At 39.4% G+C, this 25,540-nt stretch overlaps 1 protein-coding gene across 2 annotated transcripts; it reads left to right on the top strand.

Moving 5' to 3' along the window:
* Positions 1 to 200: 200 nt before the first annotated feature.
* LOC309400090 (1-aminocyclopropane-1-carboxylate synthase-like protein 1) lies at positions 201 to 25,540 on the top strand. 2 transcript variants are annotated; one of them, XM_081968410.1, is made up of 16 exons: positions 1,082 to 1,219; positions 2,978 to 3,145; positions 4,314 to 4,927; positions 8,857 to 8,916; positions 9,712 to 9,782; positions 9,913 to 9,982; positions 14,091 to 14,157; positions 15,853 to 15,950; positions 17,059 to 17,136; positions 18,147 to 18,247; positions 19,257 to 19,346; positions 20,428 to 20,473; positions 20,603 to 20,744; positions 21,280 to 21,422; positions 22,444 to 22,597; positions 23,209 to 25,540. In XM_081968410.1, the coding sequence occupies exons 3-16, from the start codon at positions 4,433 to 4,435 to the stop codon at positions 23,505 to 23,507; spliced, it is 1,914 nt and encodes a 637-aa protein (XP_081824536.1). In that variant the 5' UTR covers positions 1,082 to 1,219; positions 2,978 to 3,145; positions 4,314 to 4,432; the 3' UTR covers positions 23,508 to 25,540. The 2 variants fall into 2 exon arrangements, with proteins under 2 accessions (XP_081824535.1, XP_081824536.1); XM_081968409.1 differs by lacking the exon at positions 2,978 to 3,145 and having other exon boundaries at positions 201 to 1,219.

Raw genomic sequence — 25,540 nt, 5'->3', positions numbered from 1 at the left:
TTCAAAAGGGGCGGTCTCTGGAGGCGTGGCCTCCACAGGCCGCGCCCCGAATGCATTCTTGCGCTTCTGCTTCGTTTAGCCCAGCCCGGCCGGGTTGCGGATGGTGTGATTGACACGGACCAAAGTTATCCCGGAATAAAGGAAGCACGCATGTGCCATCACACCGGATGTGAACATGCGTACTTGCGCCCCCCCAGCTTGCTTTACCCGGGAACTCGCTTTGTTAAAAAAAAAAGCTGGAATCCGTGCCGTGCCGAGCCGTGCCAACTTATCCGATCCGTTCTGCGGCTTCTAGAGCTGCAGAAAGGGGTAGCGGGGGAAAAAAGGCCATCTTTCTCACCCTTTCCCTTCCCAATGAACGGCAGCCTTAGGTTGCCCAGGACCAATACACTGAACCAAGCTAAGCCCGTTCTAGTCCCGGGAAGGCTTCCTTGCGAGGCTCAAGCCATAGCCGCTGCATGGCTTTTCGCGTCTCCCCTTCTGCGCCTTTGGAGCTTTGATTTTTGATCCTTAAAAAACCGGGAGGTGGGCGAGGTGGAGAGATCGGAAGCCGGGGAAAGCATGGATTTTCGAGGCAAGAAGTACGAGCGGGGCACTAACTGGTCGGATCCCGAGGTGGTGGAGCTTCTGCAGCTGTGGGCTGACGAGTCGGTGCAGGCGGAGCTGGAGAGCTGCCTGCGGAACCAGCACGTCTTCAACCGGATCGCCGAAGTGCTGCGCGAGAAGGGCATCCACCGCACCGGCGACCAGTGCCGGGAGAAGATCAAGAAAATGAAGCTGGAGTACCGCCGCATCAAGGACAACAACAAGGCTCCGCGCGGGGGCAGGACGTGGAAGTTCTACGAGGTGATGGACCGCGTCTTGGCCAGCCGTCCTCCGCTCGTCTACAGCGCCACCGGCAACGGCAACGGCAGCTACGTGTTGACGCAGCAAGGGCTCCCGGGTGGGGTGGTGGAAGGCTACCATCCCCACTTGGGTCCTTCTTCGGCACTGACCTTCCCAGCCTCTCAGCCCCCCGAGCAGATGGAGATCAAATGCGAGGAGGTGGATTCAGAAGACCAGTGCTTGATGCCTGAGCCTCTGCCTTCTCTCACTACTTACCAGCCTGGGGGCTCTGCTGAGGAGCAGGAGATAGACAGGGCCTTCCTGGAGAGGTCCCAGCCTGACTCACCCATCTCCAGGGTGGAGATCCCCATTGAGACCACAGTCTCCCTCTCAGGTAAGAATGCCACATCGATTCAGGCCATCCTGCAGAGCCTCTGTCCTGCTCCTGAAAAAAAGGCTGAGCAGAGGCCACAATCCCAGGAAAGACTTAGGAAAAAACTCCAAGAGAGGAACACTACTGCCCCAGCCACTAATCTTTCTTTCTTCTCCAATACTTCCTCCTTAAGAGTTCTGCCATTTTTAGGGAACGTTTCTCACCTCCTTTCTCGCCTTCAACTGAACACTGGGGAAAAGAGAAATGGGATCACAGTGCAAGAAGTGAAGTTGGTCTGCTAACTGAGCAGTGCCATGCAGCAGGGTGGATTTGATTTCAATCAAGTCGATTTAAATCACTAATAAAAAGGCTTGATTTAAATAAATTTGATTTAAATCATAATTTTTAAAGTGCAACTGTCATCTCTGTCCCACAGCAGCTCCTCCTCTGACCTGCTGCTGACTCACCAATAGTCCCATTCACTCACTATGTAGTGTACATTCACTCTCATTCACTCTCTATGTAGTGTACTCTCTATGTAGTGTACATACATACACTATGTAGTGTACATAGATTTGTAAAACAATGGAATAAGGGAATATTCCTGAACTTTGATATATTTTTAAGTCTATCAAATATTTTAATATTTTCAATCAACATAACTGAAGCATGCTTGAAAACTAACCTTTGTAATGTTTGATGTGCCAACAGTAGCTTTAAACCAGGACAGACAATATTTAAAACATATTTAAATGAATTCAGGACAGAAGTAAATGGCTTTGGATCTCATAGAGACCAATTAGTTCTGATTACAAGTCAAAAGTACCCTGGAGGTTTAAACTCCACCAAGCAAATGTGCAGTACTTAGTTACTTAAACACCTTCAACTCTTCATAAGCAGGCACAAAGTGAGTTTCTGCTACTGTTCTCTCCATTCATTTTTCCCAGGACCACAAGAGCACCTGAACAGAGTAGGCTTTGTTAAAGCAGAAGAAATGTGTAGTAATGTGACTATGGATTGGTGGAGTTCTGTTATTAGTTTTAGGCCAAGAGGAAACAGCATTCTTGGGAACTTCCTTTTAGCAATCTCAGCATATGATTGATTGGTGACGGAATAATTTAGGAAATGAGCTATTTTTAGTTGGGAGCAAAACACTGGGATTCATAAAAGAAGTTGATTACTTGGCAAATATTGTCTTTTTCATCAGTTTTGGTCTCTCAGAAGTCATTGGGTCTTAGAATCTTGTAGAGATGACATAGATATTTCAAATAGAATTGTCCATTTGACAATCTCTTAGGAAATCACCTTTATCCTTCTGAGGTCTCAAAATACTTTTACTCAGGGCTTAGTATAATCCAGGATTCTCTATGTGTTTCTATATTCTGTATTTATCGGCGTATAAGACGCTCCGAAAATGCACCTAGATTTTGGGAAGGAAAACAAGGGAAAAATATCTGCTTCTGCCTCCCAGCAATTTGCCTCCTTGCAACAAACAGTACAGACAATATACACTGTTTGTAGTGTTATATTTCAGACTATACTTGTACAGATGCTGTTAAAATTGATGTGCTTTCTGGAAGTGTAGTTGTTCTCTGCTTTTTAAAAGAATAGCACTTTTTAAAACAATAGCACTGGGCTTCTTCAGATCAAGCATTTATTTTAAAAAGCTTCTTCATTTTGTTAAGTTGTCTAGAATAATAATAAAGCAGTCTTTAAAAATAAGTCTAATAATTTGAACATTCTGTAGGCATTTATAGTTGTTGATTTACCTCCTTGCAGCAAACAGCCTGATTAGCACAAGAAAAAAAAATCTGCCCCTCAGCAATTTACCACCTGGAGCAAACAGCAAGTTTCACTTTCAATTTCTCCTGATCATCAACTGTTACAGGCTGCAGGGATTGCTATAGTTTATTGAAGCCTCCGCAAGCCCCCATTTGCTACAAAGAGGTAAATTGCTGGGAGCCAGAGGCCAAAGGGTTGGGATGGGTGGGTGGGGCAACATTCAGTGTATAAGACACACCCAAATTTTCACCCTCTTTTTTGGGGGGGGGAAGGTGCATCTTATACTCCCAAAAATACGGTAATAGCTTATAATACCACAGATTTTAATGGAGAAAGCAAACAAATCTCAGTGCTTCTTTAAGTTTTTTTTTTGTTACTGGCACTTACATTCTATAGAAATATATGTGGCAATACAGATTCAGCCGATCAAATTAGCTTGTTTAGCAGTAAACAAACTCGTTAGGTTTTTAAAAAATTGTTTAGTTTTATTAAAATGTTTATCACCTGAACTATATCGAAATATCACAGGGTGGTATATATAACACAAGACATCAAAAATGTTCACAGGAGCTAGAACCCCTCCCCCCCTTCCTCATATAATATGCTATTTTTTATATTCAGTCGGATGTATAGAGGGAATGTTGGACAGTGTGGTTCTGTGCAGTATATCCAGAGTAACACATTCAGACATAACTATATAGTGGGATGTGTTCCCCATTTCAGCAGAAAATGTAAATGAAGTTGGAAGAGAAACTTTAATGAAGTGATCTATAGGATGATGTGGTGATGGAAATTATTTAGCTGAATTAACTTAGACTTATTTTTAATAAAGCCTTATGAGTACACTGGACTATGAATACTTGGAACCACTTATAATTATGACTGGAGGTTTGGAAAGACTAGGATATCTCTCAACTTTTGCATGTAGCCATTTTGCCTATTGAATTAATATGGAACTATACAATAGCCTTGGTCTGAGGAGAAATGCTGGATGAGATGGTGGCTAGATTTGCATTATACCATAAGCCAAAATAGGATTTCTTCCCCTCATTTATTGTTTAGTGTATTCAGCAAAGCCAGCTACTGTAAAATATATACTTTATAATATAGTACACTGCGGATCCAACTGCATTCTTGTATCTGTGTACCATACATTATATATTATATAAAGAAAAATGTGCATTACTCAATATTCTTTAGTGAAGTAACTCATTTACTCCGTTTGTCAGGAGTCAGATAACTATAAGAAGACAGCAGTTAATCATTCAAGCAGCTTTGACCTTTGCACAAAAAATACATTGTATTTATTTATCCTTAATGTGTTTACTCTTAGGTTTCAGGGAACCTAATGCAGTTTCTTCATCCCGGATCCAAAGTCTAGGGGCTTGGCCTGGTTTTTCTACTTTGCACCGCTTGAGGAAGAAAAGGAAAGGCCAGAGGTTAAAAGACCCTATGGATGCCCTGCTGTTGAAGACTTTATCTGCCCAGCGGGAAATGGAGGAGCGCTTTCTGCAGATGGAGGAACGTCGCCTCCAGCGAGATGTGGAAGTGGAGGAGCGCCGAATCCAACTGGAGCAGCGACGCTTTGAATTGGAACGGGACCATGACTTCCGTATGTTCAATGTCTTTGCCCAAATGCTAAACGTCTTAAAGCAGAGCAATCAGGGCTCTTGTGCAACTGGAGTAGCTTCGAATGTAGACCTTCACCAAACATTCTCCAATTCCACAAAAATAGGAGAACAGCTGTCAGAAGAAGCCAAGGCCCTCCAGTTAGAGCAAACCAGATCGGATAGTGCAACTAAGTTGTTGCATTCCTGCCATGATGCTGATTTTCAAAACAGCCCTTACCTCTCTGTCCGAGGCAATATGGCAGTTGCTTCGATGTTCTCAGACAAGATTTACCAGCTCTACCATGCTGACAAGTATGATGAGGACAAAAATCCCAGTGTGAGTAAAAAGTCTTGCCGTTACTTGTCTCTAAATAAGCTCCATCACTGGTGGTTTTAAAGAAGAGATTGGACAACTGTTTATCTGGAATAGCATAGAGACTCCTGCTTGAACAAGGGGGGTGGATTAGAAGACTCTATTCAAACTCTGTTATTCTTTTATTCTTTATCCTGATTTTCAGTGACTACTTATTATTTGAGATGTTGAGAGCGTTTTATGGAATAAATGTCCAATGCAGAAGGAAATAAAGAAGGACATTTGTTCATTCATGAAACTATCTTGGTATATTATATAGGTCAGAAAGGAAGATAATTGCTATTCTCTAAACCTACCAAGACATTTATTTATTGAGTTAACAATCATCTTGGACTAAATGGTTTTTTTAAAAAAACTGAACAGAAAGATGAACTTCCTTTAGGCAGTAGCCACACTAGGGGTGAAGTGGTTTAATAATTTCCTCTATAACTTCCATGTAAATTTCCTTGTCCCACAAGGCAGAAATGAATATTAAGATGAAAAGATCTTGCCTTATTTATTTTAAAATGGCTTGATTTTAGAGTTAATTCTCCTAAATATGGTATATAAGAACCTTTTAAACCATAAAGACTAATGCTATTTTTTAATGCCAACCACACAAAATCATTGGGATTGGGTCTTATTTTTAAGAGACAGAATGGCCCTGATACATACTTTACTTGACATGTGCTTCTACATTTGTTGTGCAGATGATTTAGATAGATGGCTAAATATTTTAAATCAAAGAAGAACGGTTATGTTCTATTTCATCTCCAGAACCAAGCTAGACTCTGACCTGTTAAGTTAGTTGAAAGTTGAAGCACCAGAGATTTCTCAATTGTAGCTCCCAGTATCTCAATATCGCCATGCTTTCTGGGATGTTGAGAATTCTAATATAGTAGCATTTGCAGGACCATACATGCCCTGTCTGTAAACAAAATAATTTGCTAGAAATACCTATTTTTATGATGGTGTAGAATTCTTTGTTCCATTTCACCCTTCATTGCTGGTATTACATTCTTAACACTGATTATAGTGAGTTTTAGCCTGCTGCCAAATTTAAAAACTAGGGTCACTGTAGATTCTATAGTGATTTTCACAGTAGCTCTTAGCTTTTTTTCCAAAGCAACATTAGTAGTTTTCTGCAGATTAATTTTTATTTTACATGCTTAATATGTGACTCTTCCATCCTAAAGAACTTTTCAGAGCTGCTTACTGTGAAAACAAACACACTTTGCTCCCATGATAAACATTAAAACAGCAGGGCATTCAAATTGTAGCAGCATTAATACTACTATCCATCAATAAAACCAGCTATGCTAGCTCTAATCAGCATGAACTTTTTATATTATATAAACCTCAAATAGCTACCTTCATTTCAAACTTCATTCAAAATGTGAGGGTTTTTTTTAAAAATCAATTTAATTACATTTTTCTTAGCTGAGAAGCCCATTACAAGAATGCTAATCTTTTAGTTCATTCTCCCATAGCAATCAGTATAGAGTGTGTAATATAGCTGAACTGTTGAACTGATTTGGTTTGAATTCAAATCTTTTCTTAGCCATTAATTTTAGGGTTTTTAAAATACTGTTGCCCATTTACTAGACTTTTGCAAAAAAAAAACAGCATAAACCAATATATCTTTCCTTAGCAAATAGTTGCAATTAAATATATCAAGTACATTTTATTCATATAAACATTACATGTAAAATAGACACAGTTAAGCTTCCTCTCCCCCCCCCCCCATGAGGCCCAATACCAAGGAATTGGTATGTATCTCTCTATGTGTTCTTGTAGAATGCTACACTGCAGTTTTTTTTAGTCCTACATGAAAAATTAAGCTCCCAAACATAAACAATGGTATGGAATAAACAATGGACAATATAAATATTGGCAAATTTCAAATGAAATAGAGTAGAATAGAATTGAATAACAGAGTTGGAAAGGACCTTGGAGGTCTTCTAGTCTAACTCCCTGCCTACACAACTTCAGACAAAAGGTTATCCAATCTCTTCTTAAAAACTTCCAGTGTTGGAGCATTTACAACTTCTGGAGGCAAGCTGTTCCAATGATTAATTGTTCTAACTGCCAAGAAATTTCTTCTTAGTTCTAAGTTGCTTCTCTCCTTGATTAGTTTCCACCCACTACTTCTTGTCCTATCTTCAGGTGCTTGAATAGCTTGATTCCCTCTTATCATGTCACCCCAGCCCTTCTTTTAATCAAACTAGACATACCCAGTTCCAACACCCGTTGTTTATATGTTTTAGCCTAAGTCCCCTTCTCTGCACTCTTTCTAGAGTCTCAACATCTTTTTTACATCATAGCGACCAAAACTGGGTGCAGTACTCCAAGTGTGGCCTTACCAAGGCATTATAAAGTAGTATTAACACTTCACATGGTCCTAATTCTATCCCTCTGTTTATGTAGCCTAGAACTATATTGGCTTTTTTGGCAGCTGCAGCACACTGCTGGCTCATATTTAAATCGTTTTCCATTAGGACTCCAAGATCCCTCTCACAGTTACTACTATTGAGCAAGGTACAACATATACCAGTGATGCCGAACCTTTTTTGGCTCACGTGCCAAAAGTGGGGGGACCCCAGGGGGGTCATGCACGGGCATGCCACACATGTATGCTCTTCCCCCCTTTGTGCGCATGCATGCGCAACCAGCGCTCCCCCCACTTTTTTTCACCCTCCCCAGGCTTCAGAGGCTTTCTAGAAGCCTGGGGAGGGCAAAAATACCCCCCCTCCTCCAAAAGCCCTCTGGAGGCTTCAAGAATTTGCCTGAGGACTCCGGAGGGCAAAAAATCGGCCCTAAGGGCAAACAGGAAGTGACTTTTGGTTTGGCCAAAGGGCTGTTTTTTGCCCTCCACAGCCTTCAGGGAAGCCTCCGGAGGGCGAAAAATGGCCTCAAAAGAAGGGCGAAGTTAGCTGACCAGCGCGCACATGCATGCTGGAGCTGACAGGGCAATGCCTTATGTGCCGTAACAAATAGCTTCACGTGCCACCTGTTGCACGTGTGCCATAGATTCGCCATCACGGACATATACTGTAACTGTACATTTGGTTTTTTTTTTCTTGTCTAAATGTAGAACCTTACTTTTTTCACCATTGAATGTAATTTTGTTAGATAGCGCCCAATGTTCAAATCTGTCAAGATCCTTCTGTATTTTAAACCTCTCTTCTGGAATAGAAATAGAATAGAATAGCAGAGTTGGAAGGGACCTTGGAGATCTTCGAGTCCAACACCCTGCCTAGGCAGGAAACCCTACACCACTTCAGACAAAACATCTTAAAGACTTCTAGTGTTGGAGCATTCACAAACTTATGGAGGCAAGCTGTTCCACTGATTAATTATTCTAACTGTCAGGAAATTTTTCCTTAGTTCTAAATTGCTTCTTTCCTTGATTAGTTTCCACCCATTGCTTCTTGTTCTACCCTCGGGTGCCTTGGAGAATAGTTTGACTCCCTCTTCTTTGTGGCAACCCCTTCTTTTCATTAAACGAGATATATTTATATTGACTCAAGTGCCTTCAAGACAGTTGTTGTGCTCTATTTCTGTAGAGATGTAGTTATTTCTTATATATACGTAATTCCACCTCCTCTTTTTTTGATCTATTTCTTTTAAAAAATTTAAATCCCTCTAGCTGTATGTTCCATTTGTGAGTTTCATCCCACCAAGTTTTCCGCAATGACAACAATATCATATCTTTACAAGTCTTCCACACACACAAAACCCACACGAATGAAATATAAGCCTCTTGACTCGTATGTATCTTCTATCACAATCCTCTTTCCAGAATGTTTATTGGCTCTAGAAATGCTAAAGTTTTATAGAACATAATTTTTGTGGTAGCTAATAGGATAGCAACTAATTTTTGTTTTTAATGAAACATTTATCTTTATTCCCAGGGCATCATTAATTGGGCTACCAGTGAGAACAAACTCTGCTTTGATCTAGTATCCAAAAAGGTATGAATATTGTAAATACCCATCATTCTTAAGTAATAGTGATCACCAGGTAATGTCATTTTATGATGATTTCACAAAGAAAACAATTTCCCAGATGAGTCACGTAAGGCTTATATTGTTTTTCTATTTTATTACCTGTTTATATTAGTACTTTTTGACTTTGTTCTCTTCCTGAATAACCGTATGCTTCTTCCTTCATCATGGACTGTGGGCCTTTGAGAAATCTATTTAGGGAGATTTGTTGGGTCACTAATACATGAATTACAATACTAATCTAGTTTTCATCCATGAATCTCAGACAAATGGTTTCATGCTAAATGGATACGTTCTTTTAGTTCCTTATTCACCATCCCAGGTCTTTTATGGAGTAAGAGGAGACGGGAGCAGTAGACAAAACCTGGTATGTTGTGATAGGAAGCAAAGCCACTGCTTTCTTTTAAATTGGTGGCAATGCACTTTAAATACAGTATATGTTTGCATTTTACACATATTTGTGACAATTACTCAATAATAGAGATCTATATCACTCAATAAAAACATAAACCTATTTCATACTATTCAAAGTCATGGGTTGTACACTTGTAGTTTCTTAAACAAGCAACTCTTAATTGAGTTCATATAACCGAAAAGAAAGGAATCACAATATGCATAACCCATCCCAACCCCAATGTGTGCAAGATATCTTCCTAGTGAAGAAGGACATTATCAATCTTCACAACTTTTACTTGCTAATTTCCAGACCATTTCCTGGCAATATGCTTAATAATGTTGGCCTCTCCTTCTCATTGCTGATAGCTGGCCCAAAGTGCTGTGAACCTCACAGATCCTTCCCTGCTGCAATACCCTGATTGGATGGGCCATATGTTGTAAGTAGCCTTGGTCATGAATCTTCACCTTTTTTTGTCAGAAAGTCTAAATCTCTGTTTCCATGATACAGCCTAGAGAGGAATGAAGATATCACTTGGAAAACTCTAATTGCTTTTGTATCTTCTTCAGTGTGCGAGAAGAAGTGGCTCAATTTTTGACCTATTACAGCAAAGCCCCTGCACCTCTCAAAGCAGAAAATGTAAGTCAACCTACATTTTGGTTTGTCTGATTTTTTTTTCTCCCTGCAAGTTACTCCCATTATGTGTCAGAAAGTCTTCAGGTACTCCTTGCTTAACAACTGGTCTGTCAAGATTACGACTAACGAATAAATGAATGTCATTTAGAAACTGTTCAAAGTTTTGATGGACCCACCAAAAACCGGATTTGAATTCTGACATCCACCCCCATGGTTATGGGATTGCATATTGGACAATTGGAAGCTGGCCCGCATTTATGGCCATTCGCAGTGTCCTGTGGTCACATGGCTGCAATTTACAGTGTTCCCGTTTCTAGCAAAAATATCCATTGTGAACAATGGGGCTGCTTAATGACCACAGTGTTTGCTTAATAACTGTGGCTTTACTTTACGATCGCTGCATTTGCATAACATTTGCTGCAAAAAGATACCATCAAATTGGATTGATGATATGATGACCCACTTAACAACCAGCACAATTTATGGGCATAATTCTGACCTCAACTAAGTTGAGGACTATGTTAGGAGTGTGTAGAAAGCAAGTGGATGGTACTGGGAAAAGAAGTTGCAGAGTGATGAAGACAGCAGAAATTATACTTTTGTGTCACAGGTTTTCTATGAACTGCTTTCCAATTTCTCAACACATGTATATATTGTAGCAATGCAAAAAGAAAATAAATGTTTTTTCCTTGGGGTGGACAAGCTTAATGTATTCTTGAGTTAGCTTCTGCCAACACAACATACATGCACACTTTAAACCAGTAGTTCTCAACCTTCCTAAGGCCGCGACCCTTTAATACAGTTCCTCATGTTGTGGTGACCTGCAACCATAAAAATGTTTCCGTTGCTACTCTATAACTGTACTTTTGCTACTGTTATGAATCGTAATGTAGATATTGATATTGGAAGACTGCTATCATATCACCCTTAAGTCCTTCTTTTCATTCAACCAGACATATCTAGTTCCTGCAACTGTTCTTCATATGTTTGAGCTTCCAGTCCCCTAATCCTCTTGGCTGCTCTTCTCTGCACTCTTTCTAGACTAGAGTCTCCACATCTTTTTTATAGACACAGCCAACATCTTCTCTGCTCCTAAATTTTGGGTCTGAAAAGAATCACATCCTGGAGGCTGGACAACCTCGGCTGCTATACAATCATACACACACATACACAGAGACACACAGTGGCTTTATTCCCACAGCCTCCTTAACTAAGTTACCTGCAGCTGCATTCACAAACTTGCTTACCCTGCCTGGATGGATCTTCAACGTAGTTTGGGGTTGTTTGCAGGAGTACTCTTAACCTTAGTGGTGGTGGTAAGCTTAACCTTAATTTATTGGGCAAACGTCGTGCATTGTTTATTTTTTTCTATTTTATAAAAAGTTTTTTATTTTCTCTTTCAAGTTCATTCACAAATATACACTCTTATAATTAGTATTAATTATATCATTATCATTAATCATTTATCATTATTGTCTTACAAATATATAGAATACAGTTTGGGTCACTTTCTTGCCACCCCATTTCATTTTGCAACAACCTTGCTCCTTCTATCTTCTCTACTTCCCTTCTCTGCCTTCTTCTTTCCTCCTCTCCTTCCTCCCTTCTTCTTCCCCTCTCTTCCCTCCCCTCCTCCTCTCTTCTCCTCCCTCTTACCCTCTCTCCTACTCTTACTTCTCCTCCTTTGCTTCCTCTGCTTTACCCTTTTTTCCTTTCCCTCCTCATCCTTCCTCCCTTCTTCTTCCCCTCTCTTTTCTCCCCTCCTCCTCTCTTCTCCTCCCTCTTACCCTCTCTCCTACTCTTGATTCCCCTCCTTTACTCCCTCTGCTTTACCCTTTCTTCCTTTCCCTCCTCCTCCTTCCTCCCTTCTTCTTCCCCTCTCTTCCCTCCCCTCCTCCTCTCTTCTCCTCCCTCTTACCCTCCTACTCTTAATTACCCTGCCTTACTTCCTCTGCTTTTGCCATTTCTTCCTTTCCCTCCACCTCCTTCCTCCCTTCTTCTTCCCCTCTTTCCTCCCCTCCTCCTTCTCTCTCCTTCTCCTTCTTACCCTCTCTCCTACTCTTAATTCCCCTCCTTTGCTTCCTCTGCTTTATCCTTTCTTCCTTTCCCTCCTCCTCCTTCCTCCCTTCTTCTTCCCCTCTCTTTTCTCCCCTCCTCCTCTCTTCTCCTCCCTCTTACCCTCTCTCCTACTCTTGATTCCCCTCCTTTACTCCCTCTGCTTTACCCTTTCTTCCTTTCCCTCTTCATCTTTCCTCCTTTCCGTTGTTGCCCTTGCTTATTTACTTTCTCTGATGGGTTCTCGGGGTGGCATTTCAGGAAACCCAACTTTATATTTTCATTCATATCATTTTCTCTGTTACATTTTATTTCTAATAATAATTCCACTTGTATCATTTTTAAAATTATCTTGCATTGCATTTTTTTCTCTTTTCCTTTGTGCATAGTTTATGGTACTTTTAGCAAGCAGGTTTTCATTGTGTGAATGGGGCCAATTCGGGCTCCTGAGCTTGGCTCTTGATGACAGGTCTGGTTGTGGATTTAGATATAGTTAAAAGTACCTGGCAGCGGCGTGGAAAACATAGCCGCGTGCATGCCCCGCACAATTACAGCCTGGAACAGGACCTAAGCCCTTTCCTCCCTCGCAGGAACACTTTCCCTCCATTACGAAGTCTCCGAGGCTAATTGTACAGGGTGTGTGCACGCACCTATGTTTTTTACAGCGTGGAGACGCGACGACGTTTTACGCAGCTATTCCAGAGCCCATCCGCGGGGATTTCAAGGAACGCGAGCTGGAGTCTAAAGTTTAGAGTTGCGCTGGTCTCAGCGACTCCTGTGAAACGCTCGTTTGACCCCAAAAGGGATCGTGACCCACAGGTTGAGAACCACTGCTTTAAACTCAAGAATACATTAGGGCAGAAGCTCATTCATCCCAAGGATAAAATAGCCAGACACAAACTGAGCAATGTGGTATATGCAGTGCAATGCAGCGAGATATGTGTAGATCTATAATTGGGGAAACAAAACAACCACTTCACAAACACATAGCACAACAGAGGAAACCCACCAGGACAGGATTCAGCAGGGTTCATCTGCATCTGAAAGACAAAGGTCACTTTTTTTGAAGACAGCAAAGTTCAAATTCTGGACAGATAGGACTGAATGGATTGAAAGAGGGGTCAAAGAAGCCATCTATGCTAAAAGTGAACAGCCCTATTTCAACAGAGAGGGAAGAATACAACACCACCCTCTCCTGTTTACAACAGAGTCCTTTCAGCAGTCCCAAGAAGATTCTACACCCATTTGTACTCTGATTCAGAGGTAACTCTAAGGATACAGATAAACCTTCAAGTGACTTCAACAACTCTCAGAGAGCTAATGACCAACTATCAAAATACTAACAACCAGATGACTGCAAAAATATAAATCTTTACATTCCCCACCGTTCAGTTAGAACTGAAGAAGTTTTTGGATGAGAAGTGAAATGTTTTCAAGGGGGGGGGGGGAAACTCCAAGAAAATCCAGTTGCTTTTTGACAAAGCATCTTTGAGACACAAATAGAAGGAGTTGCTGTAGCCTCAGAGGTCTGAGCCTCAGGAAGTGGCTTCCTTTCTTGAGACTACTGCTTCCTTACATGTGAGAGCTGGGGGGACACCAGTTCATTTGATAACTTAGCTTAGAATGAGGGGAATATGCTCTCTGCAATGCAATGGAGAGTGTCTTTCAGATGCAGATGGACTCCTGAATCCTGTCCAGATGGGTTTATTCTCCTGTGTTGTGCCACAGAGTGACCTTTATCTATCCATTGATGTACTCTGAAGTGAATCACAAATTTGTAGTAGAAAGCTTCACAGGAAAGAAGGACTATCTTTCAAGTTTATTTATTTGTTCATTTAACATATTTATACTGTTCTGACGTCAAGAAGCTTCTTGGATGATAAGTGAAACATCCTCAAGGAAAAACAAAGTCCAGTTGCCTTTTGAAAAAGCAGCTTTGGGATAAAATGGGTTATAGGAGAGAAGGAAGAGAATGGATAATTCCTGGTGCTAGAAATTTTATTGGAAGAATAGTCTCTCCAGAAAATAATATCTGTCTGAATATCTTTTTCTCTAGGTGATTCTGCAGAATGGCTGTGGATCTTTGTTTTCTTCTTTGGCTATGGTTTTATGTGATCCAGGAGGTAAGTGAGCTGGAGCAATTTAAAACACAAGTTTGTTAGAAAGCAGCAAAGCAGGATTTTTTGCAGAAGAGAAATGAAATTGCTTAGGTTTTTTTGGATACTGTGTCTAACATAGTACGGAATGCCTGTACTAAATAACTCACATTCATCAGGGTGGATCTGGAGAAGAGTTTTGAATAATTAGTTGCCGTAGTTGATACATTAAAGGTTTTTTAAAAACCTGCTTGATTATGACAGTTTATTCCCTAACACTGTTACTGTATGTCAGGGGTGTCAATTCGATTTCTTTGAGGGCCACATCAGGGTTGTGTTTGACCTCAGCGGGCCAGGGTGAGTGTGTCCAGCTCGATGTTATTCGTGTCGGGTGCACCTGTGGTGGCCTGAGCACTATGCCAGCGAAAACAGGCTCCCAACCTTGGCACCCCTGCTATATGTGATGATACCACAAACTACACGGATATTTATTTACTGTATTTGTATTCTGCCAACGATTTATGAGCCAAAAGAAGATGAACTCTGTGGAAAAAGAATATCTGTGTAGGCATACCTCTATATATTATATAATGGAACTCATTTCTTTTCATTAGTAAATTCTGCTTTACTTCATATGTACAACATTCATACATTTCACCTAGTATGTGCACTTATCCAAGAATACAACAACAACAAACCCCCCACAGAATTCCCATCTTTAAACAGACATATCTTTAAAAAGATAAATCTGAGTATAGAGCTTCAGAAAATTTAATTATTTTTGTCTTCATCAATTCAGGGTTTTTTTTCCGTTTGAATATATTCTACTTTAAATGTTCTCTAGAAGTGATGAGCTAGGAAATCACAAGAGGATTTTTTGTGATGGGGCGGAAGTTAAATCCAAAAGCAGAAAGGTGTACAGTATATTTTCATGGACTCTACATTGAGTGCTCACTTCATTCTCAGGAAGAGATTCTTGGGATAGACCTATTTTTCTCTCTGCTGGCACTGTAAGAGATGAATGACCCGTGTTATCTTTTTCACTGGAATCAAAAAGTTTGAGGCTGTTCTATTAGTCCTTTTTCTCCTATGCTGCTGCTTGAATTGCCCTAGCATAGCATTCCATAAGCTAATGCCCATGGTGATAGATAGTGATGAGAGTTACAGTTGACACAATTTTTCTCAGGAAGATGGGTAAGGCTTCATCTCACAGGGGTGGGCAAACTAAGCAGCCACCATCTTACCATCATCTCCATCGTTTTTCCAATAAAACCACCTCACTTGTACTTTTCCAGATGAAAATAAAATTGCTCGCCCTGTCTTAGGTCTTTTAAACACTGTTGTTAATTTGACTGAATTCTTGAGTCGTTTTTTTTTTAATTTAAAAAAATCCCTTTCCATTCCTTTGAGGGATGCATATTCATCTTTGAGGTGTGGAAATGACATTAAAACCACCAGAACTGCAGACTACAAAATCAAAATTTACCCTGAAATTAACGTATAGATCGAAATCCCAAAGGTGCTTTTTCAAGAGGCAACTGGATTTTCTCGTTTTTCTTTGAAGGCATTTCACTTCTCATCCAAGAGCTGAAGAAGTCAACTATGACCTGGATGACTAAGAATCTCCATAGACATATATATCAAATCTTATGAATAATAATAGAACTGATCCTCAGTAATATAAGGAATGCCAGTAGCAGTAGTTTATTCTTTTTATTTCAGAAGCGTTCCTGATTGCTACTCCGTTCTATGGAGGAATCATCAAAGATGTGTACAAGTTTGGCAGGGTCAAGCTGGTTTATGCCTATTTAGATAGCCAGGTAAGGAAACATATGAATGACCACCATATTCTGGATCTCTTGGCTGTTCTGATCTAGGCTTTCTGAGACAGTATAAAGTACATACTTAGTCCCAAAAAACCTCTTTTTATTTCAACAGCTGTGAATTATGTTCATTCACAGCCCATAATGAGTCACGGATAGTTTGTAAAGAGTCCGACAGAAGTCTGCCAAAGTCTTTCGGGATAAGGCTGATAAGCACCAACCTTTATCTCCCTTGAAACACTGCCAAAGACCTAATTGGTAATTAGCTTTGCGATGCCACACAGAGCATAGAGTCAAAATGGAGTTTCAGATTTTAAACCAACCAGAATGAACAAAGTTGCTTCCTGCAAAGGCTCACATGCCTTTGCTCCTCCTTTTTGTCTTATGGGAGGGTCCATTCATCTCCAAGACTTATTCTCGAGTTGTCCCTTTTGTTTTAACTGTTCTTGCCTTCTGACAGCTCTGTGCATGCGCGCACTGGGAACAGGCTTCTCCTGTTCCGCTAATATCCGACTCAGGAGGCTTGGGAGGCAGCACATAACTCCCAGATGACCATGGCTCCCTTTTTGCCTTCAATGCAGAGCTCTCGTCCGAGCCTTCCCCAGACTTCAGGACTGGCCCATGTTCCTCCCCACCCTCTTCATTGTCTGACTCTGATGCCAGCTCCGCAGGCTGTTGGTGGACTACAAGATTGGCATTCAGCTTTCTAGCTATATCACTTGATCATCGGAACAGTAAAATTGTAACCAGCTGGGTTGGCCCTCACATCCACCAAATGTTCTCTGTTGGGTTGGATTAGCAGAATGTTAATGGTAATGTTGCGTGATATAAAAGTAGATAGGAGAGTAGCTTTGGAATTTAAAATAGATCCTAGGGACTTGGAGATACAAACATTTGGTGATTCTGGATAAAAAGAATGCTTGTGCTTAGATTAGCATTCCAATATTTTTCATGATTTGCTGAAATATCTATCTTGAAATACGATGCAGACTCCAAATTCTGTGAATGTTTGAATGATGCTACCTTGGTTAATAATATTCCTCATTAGTATTGCATGCGATGGATCTGAAAGCCACTATTCAATTTCTTGTTTTGTATATTTCAGGTCACTGGCAGTTGCACTCGTCCATTCCAGCTTACAGTGGATAAGCTAAAGAAAGCCTTGCAGGATGCACAGTCAGAGGTGAACTTTGCTGATTCAATTCTTGCTCGATTATTTCAGTAGCCAAGCTAGTCTGCCAGCCTTAACTATTTTTCTAAACATTGGCCGTCAAGTGCAATATGAGCTCATCTGGAGCAGCTTTTCTTGTTCTGTGTTCTCTTTAGAATGAATAAACCTTTTAAAAAAGTTATTACCTTCAACCAGTAATTTCCCTAACCCTGTTTGACTTTGAATAAAATGACGTTCAGAGTGCTACCTACAAGTGTCCTCTTACTCACCTAACTTGCAAATGAATATATGAGAAAGAAATTTGCTTTAGCAAAGATTCCCACCATTTGTAATTGTACAAACGTAATTGTTTTTCCATTAGAAAATGAAAGAATTGTTGTTCACTGGAAAGAAATTTTTTTTCTTTAGTATAGATCATTTACTTGGAGAATTTAAAATTACCTGTGTTATTTTATTACCCTTTCTGAATCTTGTGTTTGGTGTGTTTATCAATTAAACGTATTTTTAATGTTCTGTTTTAATAATTATTAAATAAATTAGTAGTCTAGAATGAACTAGAAATAGTCTGCAGCTGTAAAATACTTGCAACAATTCATCATACCCAGTCAATTTTATTAACTCGGATGGGGCAGGCATCAGGGACAGTGGAAAGATGTAGCCTCTAGAAGAGTAGACTCTATGACCTCATCTTATAGCAACTTTCTTGCACTATTTTCCCAAAGCACTTTTAAGGAACTGTTGAGCTACTTTTCTTTGAGATTAATACATAGGGAGGAGGAGGGAGGATTTAAACCCATCAGGATCATGCATAAAAAGAAAATTGCCACACTGTAGAATGCACTGATTTAAAGAATGAAATCAAAGTGCATGTTTCAGCCACTTAATAATAAAAAGTCAGTTTTTACAATCCTCCTGCTGCAGAATAAATAGGTTTCCTGACAGGCTGTATTTGATGTATTGATGTGTTTAGTTCCCATATACACATATATGTGCATTTTTAAATGCTCTTCTTTCTTTTATAGGGCATCAAAGTAAGGGCTTTAATTCTCCTGAATCCACAGAATCCCCTGGGGGATATCTATTCTCTCAGAGAGTTACAGGACTACTTGGAATTTGCAAAAAGGTGTGACAATCTTACATGTTTTAGAGAATCTGATGGGTCAAAATTTCAATATGGTATGTGCCCAGTTAGCATCGAATATTTCCCCATAATTTAAACAGTTGTTACATTATGGATTTTGAAAGTATTTAGAGACCTCTCTGTAACTTGCTGGCCAGAATCCGAATGGCCAAAACCAGGAATATCATAACGTTCAAGTGGAAGCAGTTTATGTTAGAGAAGGCGATTCCAAAATAATAGTATCCTAAGAGTTTCTCGGTCCTGAGGTTCACTGGCCTTTACTGTAGATTTTTGATGCAAATTTAGTCTATGATCAGCTTTACTTGAATTTGATGAACAGGAAGAATAGCATTAATTATTGTAACATTGCATTTACAGATAACCTCAAGGGTTTTATGTGGATTTTGAACAGCATGAAAAAGGAAACAGGCCTGTTTAATTATTATGGCGCGCCTGCCGTGAAGTGAAAAATTTTGCACCATCTTGAAACATCCACCTCAGTAGGACTAGAGCCATTGAAGAGCAATATCTCCAGTTTCTATGGGAAAGAAAGACAGACTAAAAAATCAAATAAAATGTGTTGGAAGAGGGCAACAAATAAGAATTCAAGGAAGTAGAAGATAGTCAATTATTAGACAATAATAAGGCTGAAAGATGTATAGTCATGTAGGCTGGGATTTCTAATTTCCTTCCATTTCATTAATTTCATTACATTACTTCTCTATAAGCTTTTATTGGGACAGTCTAATCAATGGGCTGATTTGTGTATCAAAGCATTTATGGGAAGATTGTAATATCTGTTGAGGTTGTGTTGTAATTTCTAGCAATGAATGTGTTCTTAATTAGCTGATGCTTGAACTCCATTCTTATTCTCAAACATTCTTAGAATCATGGATGTTCTTTTCTAGTCAATCATTATAGTGACTGAAAGAATGCAAAATTCTTGCCTATTTCATGAGACCAAGACATTTTCCTTCCAATTGCTGAAGTTCTCATTTTTCCTTTGTTCTAGACATGAGTTGCACGTGATTGTTGATGAAGTCTATATGCTCTCAGTTTTTGATGACTCTGCCACATTTCACAGTATACTGGAAATGGACAGGTAAGGTCTGCTTTATAGCTTCACTCATCTAGTAGCAAAGTTCACCAACGCTAGCAAATCATTAGAGTTAGAAGCTTTATGCATTTAATAAAATAAATAACTAAATAATACAATCTGTGAATGATAGGAGTGCCCTTCCAGCTCAGAAGGAAAATTGCTTCTTGAAGTAAAATATTATATACAGTATTCCCTAAATGAGAACAGTAGTTTTTTGTGTATTTCTGCATTGGCATATCTTGTGGCTTCAGAAGGTGTCTTTGTAATTTAATTTTGTTCTTATTTTAGAAAGCACTACTGATTCTCTTCTCACTTTATATTATTCTTACATTTTTCTAGCAGCCACATTGCCTCGTCTCAGAAGCTAAGCATAATCAACTCTGATTAATACTTTGATCAGGGATACCCAATTATCTGGGAAGAAGGCAATGGCAGACAAATTCTGTAATGTGGTTAAGAAAATTGCATGGAGGCAAAGAAGTTGAGCTCCCCTTTACTTCCTGAAACACACCTGGGAAAACATAGCTTTCAGGAAGGAAGGAAGAAGATCTTGGGCCCTTTTGGGGGAGGGGGGAGGGGCTGGACTGCTAAGCTACAATAGATGGAATTTATGAAACTGCTGTTGAAGAATGGATCAAGGAATGGGAAAATTTAATCATTTGTATATTGACATAGTCCTGACAGAAACTTTCTTTTCGAAGCTTCTGCTTTCACTTCCAGTAAAGGAGGGGGTGGGGGATATTGTTGACATTTAAAAGTTCAGTTTTTCCACTTTTTCCATATTCACAAAGTTAACAGGTGATCATTTTGGCCCTATGAGACAATGTTTCTATTAACAATATCAATAATTATTATGTTCTTCGTTGTTTTGGCATTCTGGGTTGATAGTCAAGAACAATTTCCCCAATTCAATGCCTTGAGGTGTGCTTTATTATATCTCCCATGACTCCAAATGAGGTGACTTTCTCTCTGGAAATTTTGGGAGTGGTACTCATATTTAGAAAGCACCAGAGTGGAAAAAGTTGATCAAGAAGTCTCAATTATTAATTGAAAATATTCATATAAGTATTCTTCTTACATAAAGATTGCCTGATCCACAAAGGACCCATTTGTTGTGGGGGACTAGTAAGGTAAGTATTATTCTACTATTATTTAGTTGATACTCTCTTAAATTTCTGGACTGAATGTTGGTTGAATCAGAATATTTACAGTACTTACATTATGGAAGATGGATTGGTAATTCTTCTCTTCATTTACAGGATTTTGCTATGTCTGGAATCCGGTTTGGTGCCTTGTACACACTAAACCAAGATGTTATCAAAGCTGTGTCTTATTTTAGTTACTTTCATGGTATCTGTGGGCCCATACAATACCAAATTGCCGAGCTACTCAGAGACAGAGGTGAGTAACCTGAGATCATCTATATTTATTGATCCTCTTGAGGAAAGACTTTTGCTACAGGTGTTCCTATTTTTTAAATTAAAAATATATACCTGTCATATAATTTTGAGTTGTATCCTAGAATTTCAGGAAATATATTGAAGGTGATTGCTAGCTTGACAAATTTGAGGTTTTTTTTTTAAAAAACCCTCACATTGCATCAGGACCATGTTCATATTATCTCCCTTCACTTAAACCTATGTGTGTGTTCACATTCAAGCACATCAAAAATATAGCCTTGGAAATTCTTGATCATTGTTTTCGTTGTGGCCTAGTTTACATATACACGTTCTTGTCCAGTGTCAGTGACAAATGATGTCTGCAAATGAATTATCACAGATTAAATGCAGCAGGTGGAATATGAATGTTGCCTTATTTTACATAAAGGGCAGTATTCTCAATGGAGTCCATTCATCCATTGATCTATCAGGCTTTTAGAAATTAAGCAGTAATACATATTTGTGTCTTTACTAAGTGTCTTTCTAATCTTGGCTAGATTGGATCAACCAAGTATACTTACCCACCAACCATGAGAGATTGAAAGCTGCACACACTTTTGTGACAAATGAACTCAAGACCCTTGGAATTCCCTTCCTCAACCGCAATGCAGGTTTTTTTATATGGATAGACTTCCGAAAGGTCAGTAGTCTTTAGATGCCCTGTATCCAGTGGTGAAATTCAAATTTTTTTACTATGGGTTCTGTGGGCATGGCTTGGTGGGCGTGGTGTGGCTTGATGGGCGTGGCAGGGGAAGGATACTGTAAAATCTCCATTCCCACCCCACACTGGGACCAGCCAGAAGTGGCATTTGCCAGTTCTCTGAACTACTCAAGATTTCTGCTACCGGTTCTCTGAACTACTCAAAATTTCTGCTACCGGTTCTCTAGAACCTGTCAGAACCTGCTGGATTTCACCTCTGCATGTATCTATTTGCCAGTGGGAAAATAGATGGTTCTTTTTACAAGTAGGGTATGAAGGCAACTGGTCTTCTCTATAGTTTGTATCTAGAATCTCAAATTCCATTTAGTTTAACTTGACAAAAAAACAGAAAATGTCTTTACAATCTAGTTTGATTGATCTTTGTGAGAAACAGAATGGATAGATTGGATAGACCAGAAATTCTCTTCTCTTCTCAGGAAAGGACTGACATAAATCAAGTCAATATCTAACTTTTTTTTTAATGGAAAAAAATAGTAGTAGCTCAAATATACATATTTAAAAATGTGGGATTTAAGTATTTGACACCATTTGGAGAGCCCAAATTTGAGAAGGCTGAAATATACTCATCATCCTGAGTGTGTTTTATATGTACATGCATTATGTACATATCTGCATCCTCACATATACACAATCATAAATGCCTCTTTTTTGTTGCTGTTTGGATAGGAGATTTTACTTTTTTGCACCTCAGTCTTAATCTATTGGGAAGAGGTAGGCAATCTATGGTTTCCAAAGACTGCTGAACTACAGACCTCATCATCTCTCATCATTGACTGGGTTGGCTGGGACTATTAGGAGTTATAACTTTGTCACATCTGATGACAAGATTGTCTATCCATCCTGCCTGGGTTAAATTTTCTGCAGTTTGAGAGAGAATGATGCAATTACTTTTTATAGGTCTATAAGGTTGCCTTTTTATTCTCTTCTTTACTGATTCCAGTATTTAAGAAAAAGAACATTTGAAGAGGAGATGCTACTGTGGAGACGCTTCTTGGACAAAAAGGTCTTACTCTTTCCTGGTATCTCATTTGAGTGCAATGAGCCTGGCTGGTTCCGCATCATCTTTGCTGATAAGATGAATCGACTGCGGCTAGGTTAGTGCTGTCCTCATCTATATTGTATCCAAGGTTAGCCCAATAGGTGATCCAACTCCTACCACATAAGATAGGATGTTGCAGTCCTGGGCAAATGGAATTAGCAATCAAATGCTAGATAGAATTAGATGTGCACACAACTGATGGACAGTATTCAACTTGATTAGCCAAATGTTATGTATACCATTCTTTCCTCCTTAGTTTTACCATCCTAGCTCTTTTTTGCATTCTGGTTTTATTGTCTTTATTTTTTAAACCAATAGAGGACAAGATGGAGAAGTAGGAGTAAGTGACCCTCAAGTCATGGACACTTCTTTGGGAAGTAATAAGTCCTATTTTATTTAGCTGGTTTGAACACATTTTGAAACACTTTAAGTGAACCAAAAAGTCCTGGAATGGTTCATTTGTAAATATATACTAGAAAAGAGATAATTGGTGGCAGGTGTAGATTTTCATGGAATCAGTGTAAGTTCATTGTTTGGATTATCGATTTAGCTCAAAGGAAAAATATGGTGGCTATGTTTTTACTCTTATTAAGGTATTCTCAAATATCTGCATCCAACTTTTATTTCATCCTATCTACTTCCCTTACTTCCCACCCATTTTTCCAGGGATGCAGAGAATGTGTGAAGTACTAGAAGAACAAGAACTTGAAATCCTGAATGAAGACAAAGATCTGTTGTGTCTGTCTGAATCAGAAGGCACAGTAGACAGCACAGATGAAGTGATCTTTGTGTCTCACCATCAGGAATCCACTTCCTCCGGGAATTCCACCCTTGGCGATCTAATTGGTCTCCTTCAGCGACAAATGCGCTCATCTGACTGGTTGCAGAAAAATACAGTGGAGCAGTTTGCACAAGAGAAACCAGAAGTCTATGATGTTTTCAGCAAGTTAGTGGGGAAGAAATAGCATTGATGCGTTCTTCCAGAGGCTATCAATCAATTTTGTGTTTTAAATTACTTATTGATATTTTTTTCTATCTACTAGGAAACAATTTATTTCTTTTCAGCCTTCTCATTATTATGATGGATAGGGCTCAACTAGCAAGGTGTTGGCATTTCCGCAGTCTCTAACCTCTGTATTATCTTTTTTTTAATGAGTAGACTTGTTTCTTAAGCAGTTTCATATTTTTCTGAAGGTTTTTTTTTCAGCTGAACAGATAGTTTTCAAAGAACTGACATGTCTTTAGCTGAAACTCAGAACACAGCTAACTTGAATCTAAATTACACATTTTGCAAAGTAATTTTTTTAAAAAAATTAGACCCAGTTTTAAATGTATTCTCACTCTTAAAGAAAGTCATGGATCTCATCTGTACCATTGGGGGAAGATTTATTAATGAAGTGGAGGATTCTCAAGGCTAGAAGACATGTCACGTTTCCTGTCTCTTCACTGTTGAAGGGACAGGAGGAGACCCTAGAACCGTGATGGTGAACCTGTGGTGTGCAGAGCCCTATCTGCGGGCACATGAGCCGTTGTCCCAGCTCAGTTCCACTGCGCATGGGTGTGCATCCCCTGCCAACCACCTGATTTTCGGGTAACTGCCATGCGTGCATGGGAGGGCGCATGCAGTAGATGCACACACATGCATGGGGGGGTCACAGTCACATGCACGGGGATGGTATGCACTTGGGGGGCTGCACGCACATCCATGGGGCGCCCCCCCCGTGCACATTGCATTATGGATGTGCGCGTGCACACACACACCCTTTCGGCACTCCGCGTCAAAGAGGTTAGCCATCATTGCCCTAGAGTCATCCCCTCCCTGTAGTTCGTCTCCTGTCAGACATGAATTGTTATGGCTGACAATAGTTAAATACAATGAATTGTAGGAAATGCTATCTTTTAACTAGGGTCTAAAGTGTAGTTAAGCATGTTTCTCAGTTAGGGAGTATGCATTCTTTGTATTCTTGGGGGGAAAAAAGCCTTTTGGATCAAGAAGGCATGAAAGTGATGTAGAAATACCACCAGAAGGGAGAGGGCAAAAGGCCCTTTTTAAGTTAAAAATACATACATATGTTTAACAAATCTATTTTATGGGGTTGGTTGATTATAAAAACAAAAAGTAAGGGAAAAAAAATATCACATCAGCAAAAAATCATTAACTTTCTGCTGAACGATGGCAAAGTATTGCTAGACTCCAGAAGCTGCAGAAATGGATCTTAGCACACACACATTTATGGACCACAAATCACCACATCTAATTTAAAGCAAATATGCAGAAGCTGTGGCCTTCCAAGCTTGGGTGCCCCTTCCAAAGTTGTAAATATTAATGGTAAATCGAAGCATTCACACACAAAAGCGTAATGGGACATGAGGTTCTGAATTCATTCAGGATTATTAGCAGGCTGACATTGTTACACTTACATTGATCTGGAAGCCTTCAGAGTCAACACAAAACGTTAAATTCTGTAATATTTTAAGGATTCCATCTTGAGATTACTATATTCTAAGTCTGTTTCTTTTTACAGCTTGGATTCATGTCTGGAAAAAAAAACCATTGGTCTCTCATCAGTCCTAAAACAAAACATTCACACTTGGAGAGAAATGCTGTTCTATAATAAATTTTACTATAAGTTGATTGTTTAAAAGTTCTATGGTAGGATTGTCACGTGAATAGGCAAAATCCTAATTTAATAGCTGCATTGTAGAAAAGTGGAAAATGTACCATCACATGAAAAGAAATGCATCTTAAAGAAGGATTTGCAAATTAATGCTTCTTGAAGAATAGTGGTTGTTTCTTAAATTGTTTTTAGAATATGTTAAGATGATTTTTATCCAACAGGAAGACGAGAAAGAGAAAATAATCTAAGATTCAATTGTTTATCTTAGCACTTTCATAGTAAATGACAATGATGATGGGTTAGTGTGCCTTATCTGGATTGTTTCATAAATTTTTAAAATTTCTTTCCTAAAAATAATAAAAAATAATTGCTATCTGTTT

Source organism: Natrix helvetica, assembly GCF_964273705.1.
Source record: "Natrix helvetica genome assembly, chromosome: 1".
In the NCBI taxonomy this organism is placed as follows: Eukaryota; Metazoa; Chordata; class Lepidosauria; order Squamata; family Natricidae; genus Natrix; species Natrix helvetica.
This window is presented reverse-complemented; position numbering and strand designations above follow the sequence as displayed.

What these genes read in the sequence shown, in the direction of transcription:
- LOC309400090 (XM_081968409.1), top strand. Translation starts at nt 562, where the DNA reads ATGGATTTTCGAGGCAAGAAGTACGAGCGGGGCACTAACTGGTCGGAT. An exon ending in ATGAGGACAAAAATCCCAGT is followed by an intron (nt 4,928 to 8,856) that starts GTGAGTAAAAAG and finishes CTTTATTCCCAG; the next exon opens with GGCATCATTAATTGGGCTAC. An exon ending in TTGATCTAGTATCCAAAAAG is followed by an intron (nt 8,917 to 9,711) that starts GTATGAATATTG and finishes CATTGCTGATAG; the next exon opens with CTGGCCCAAAGTGCTGTGAA.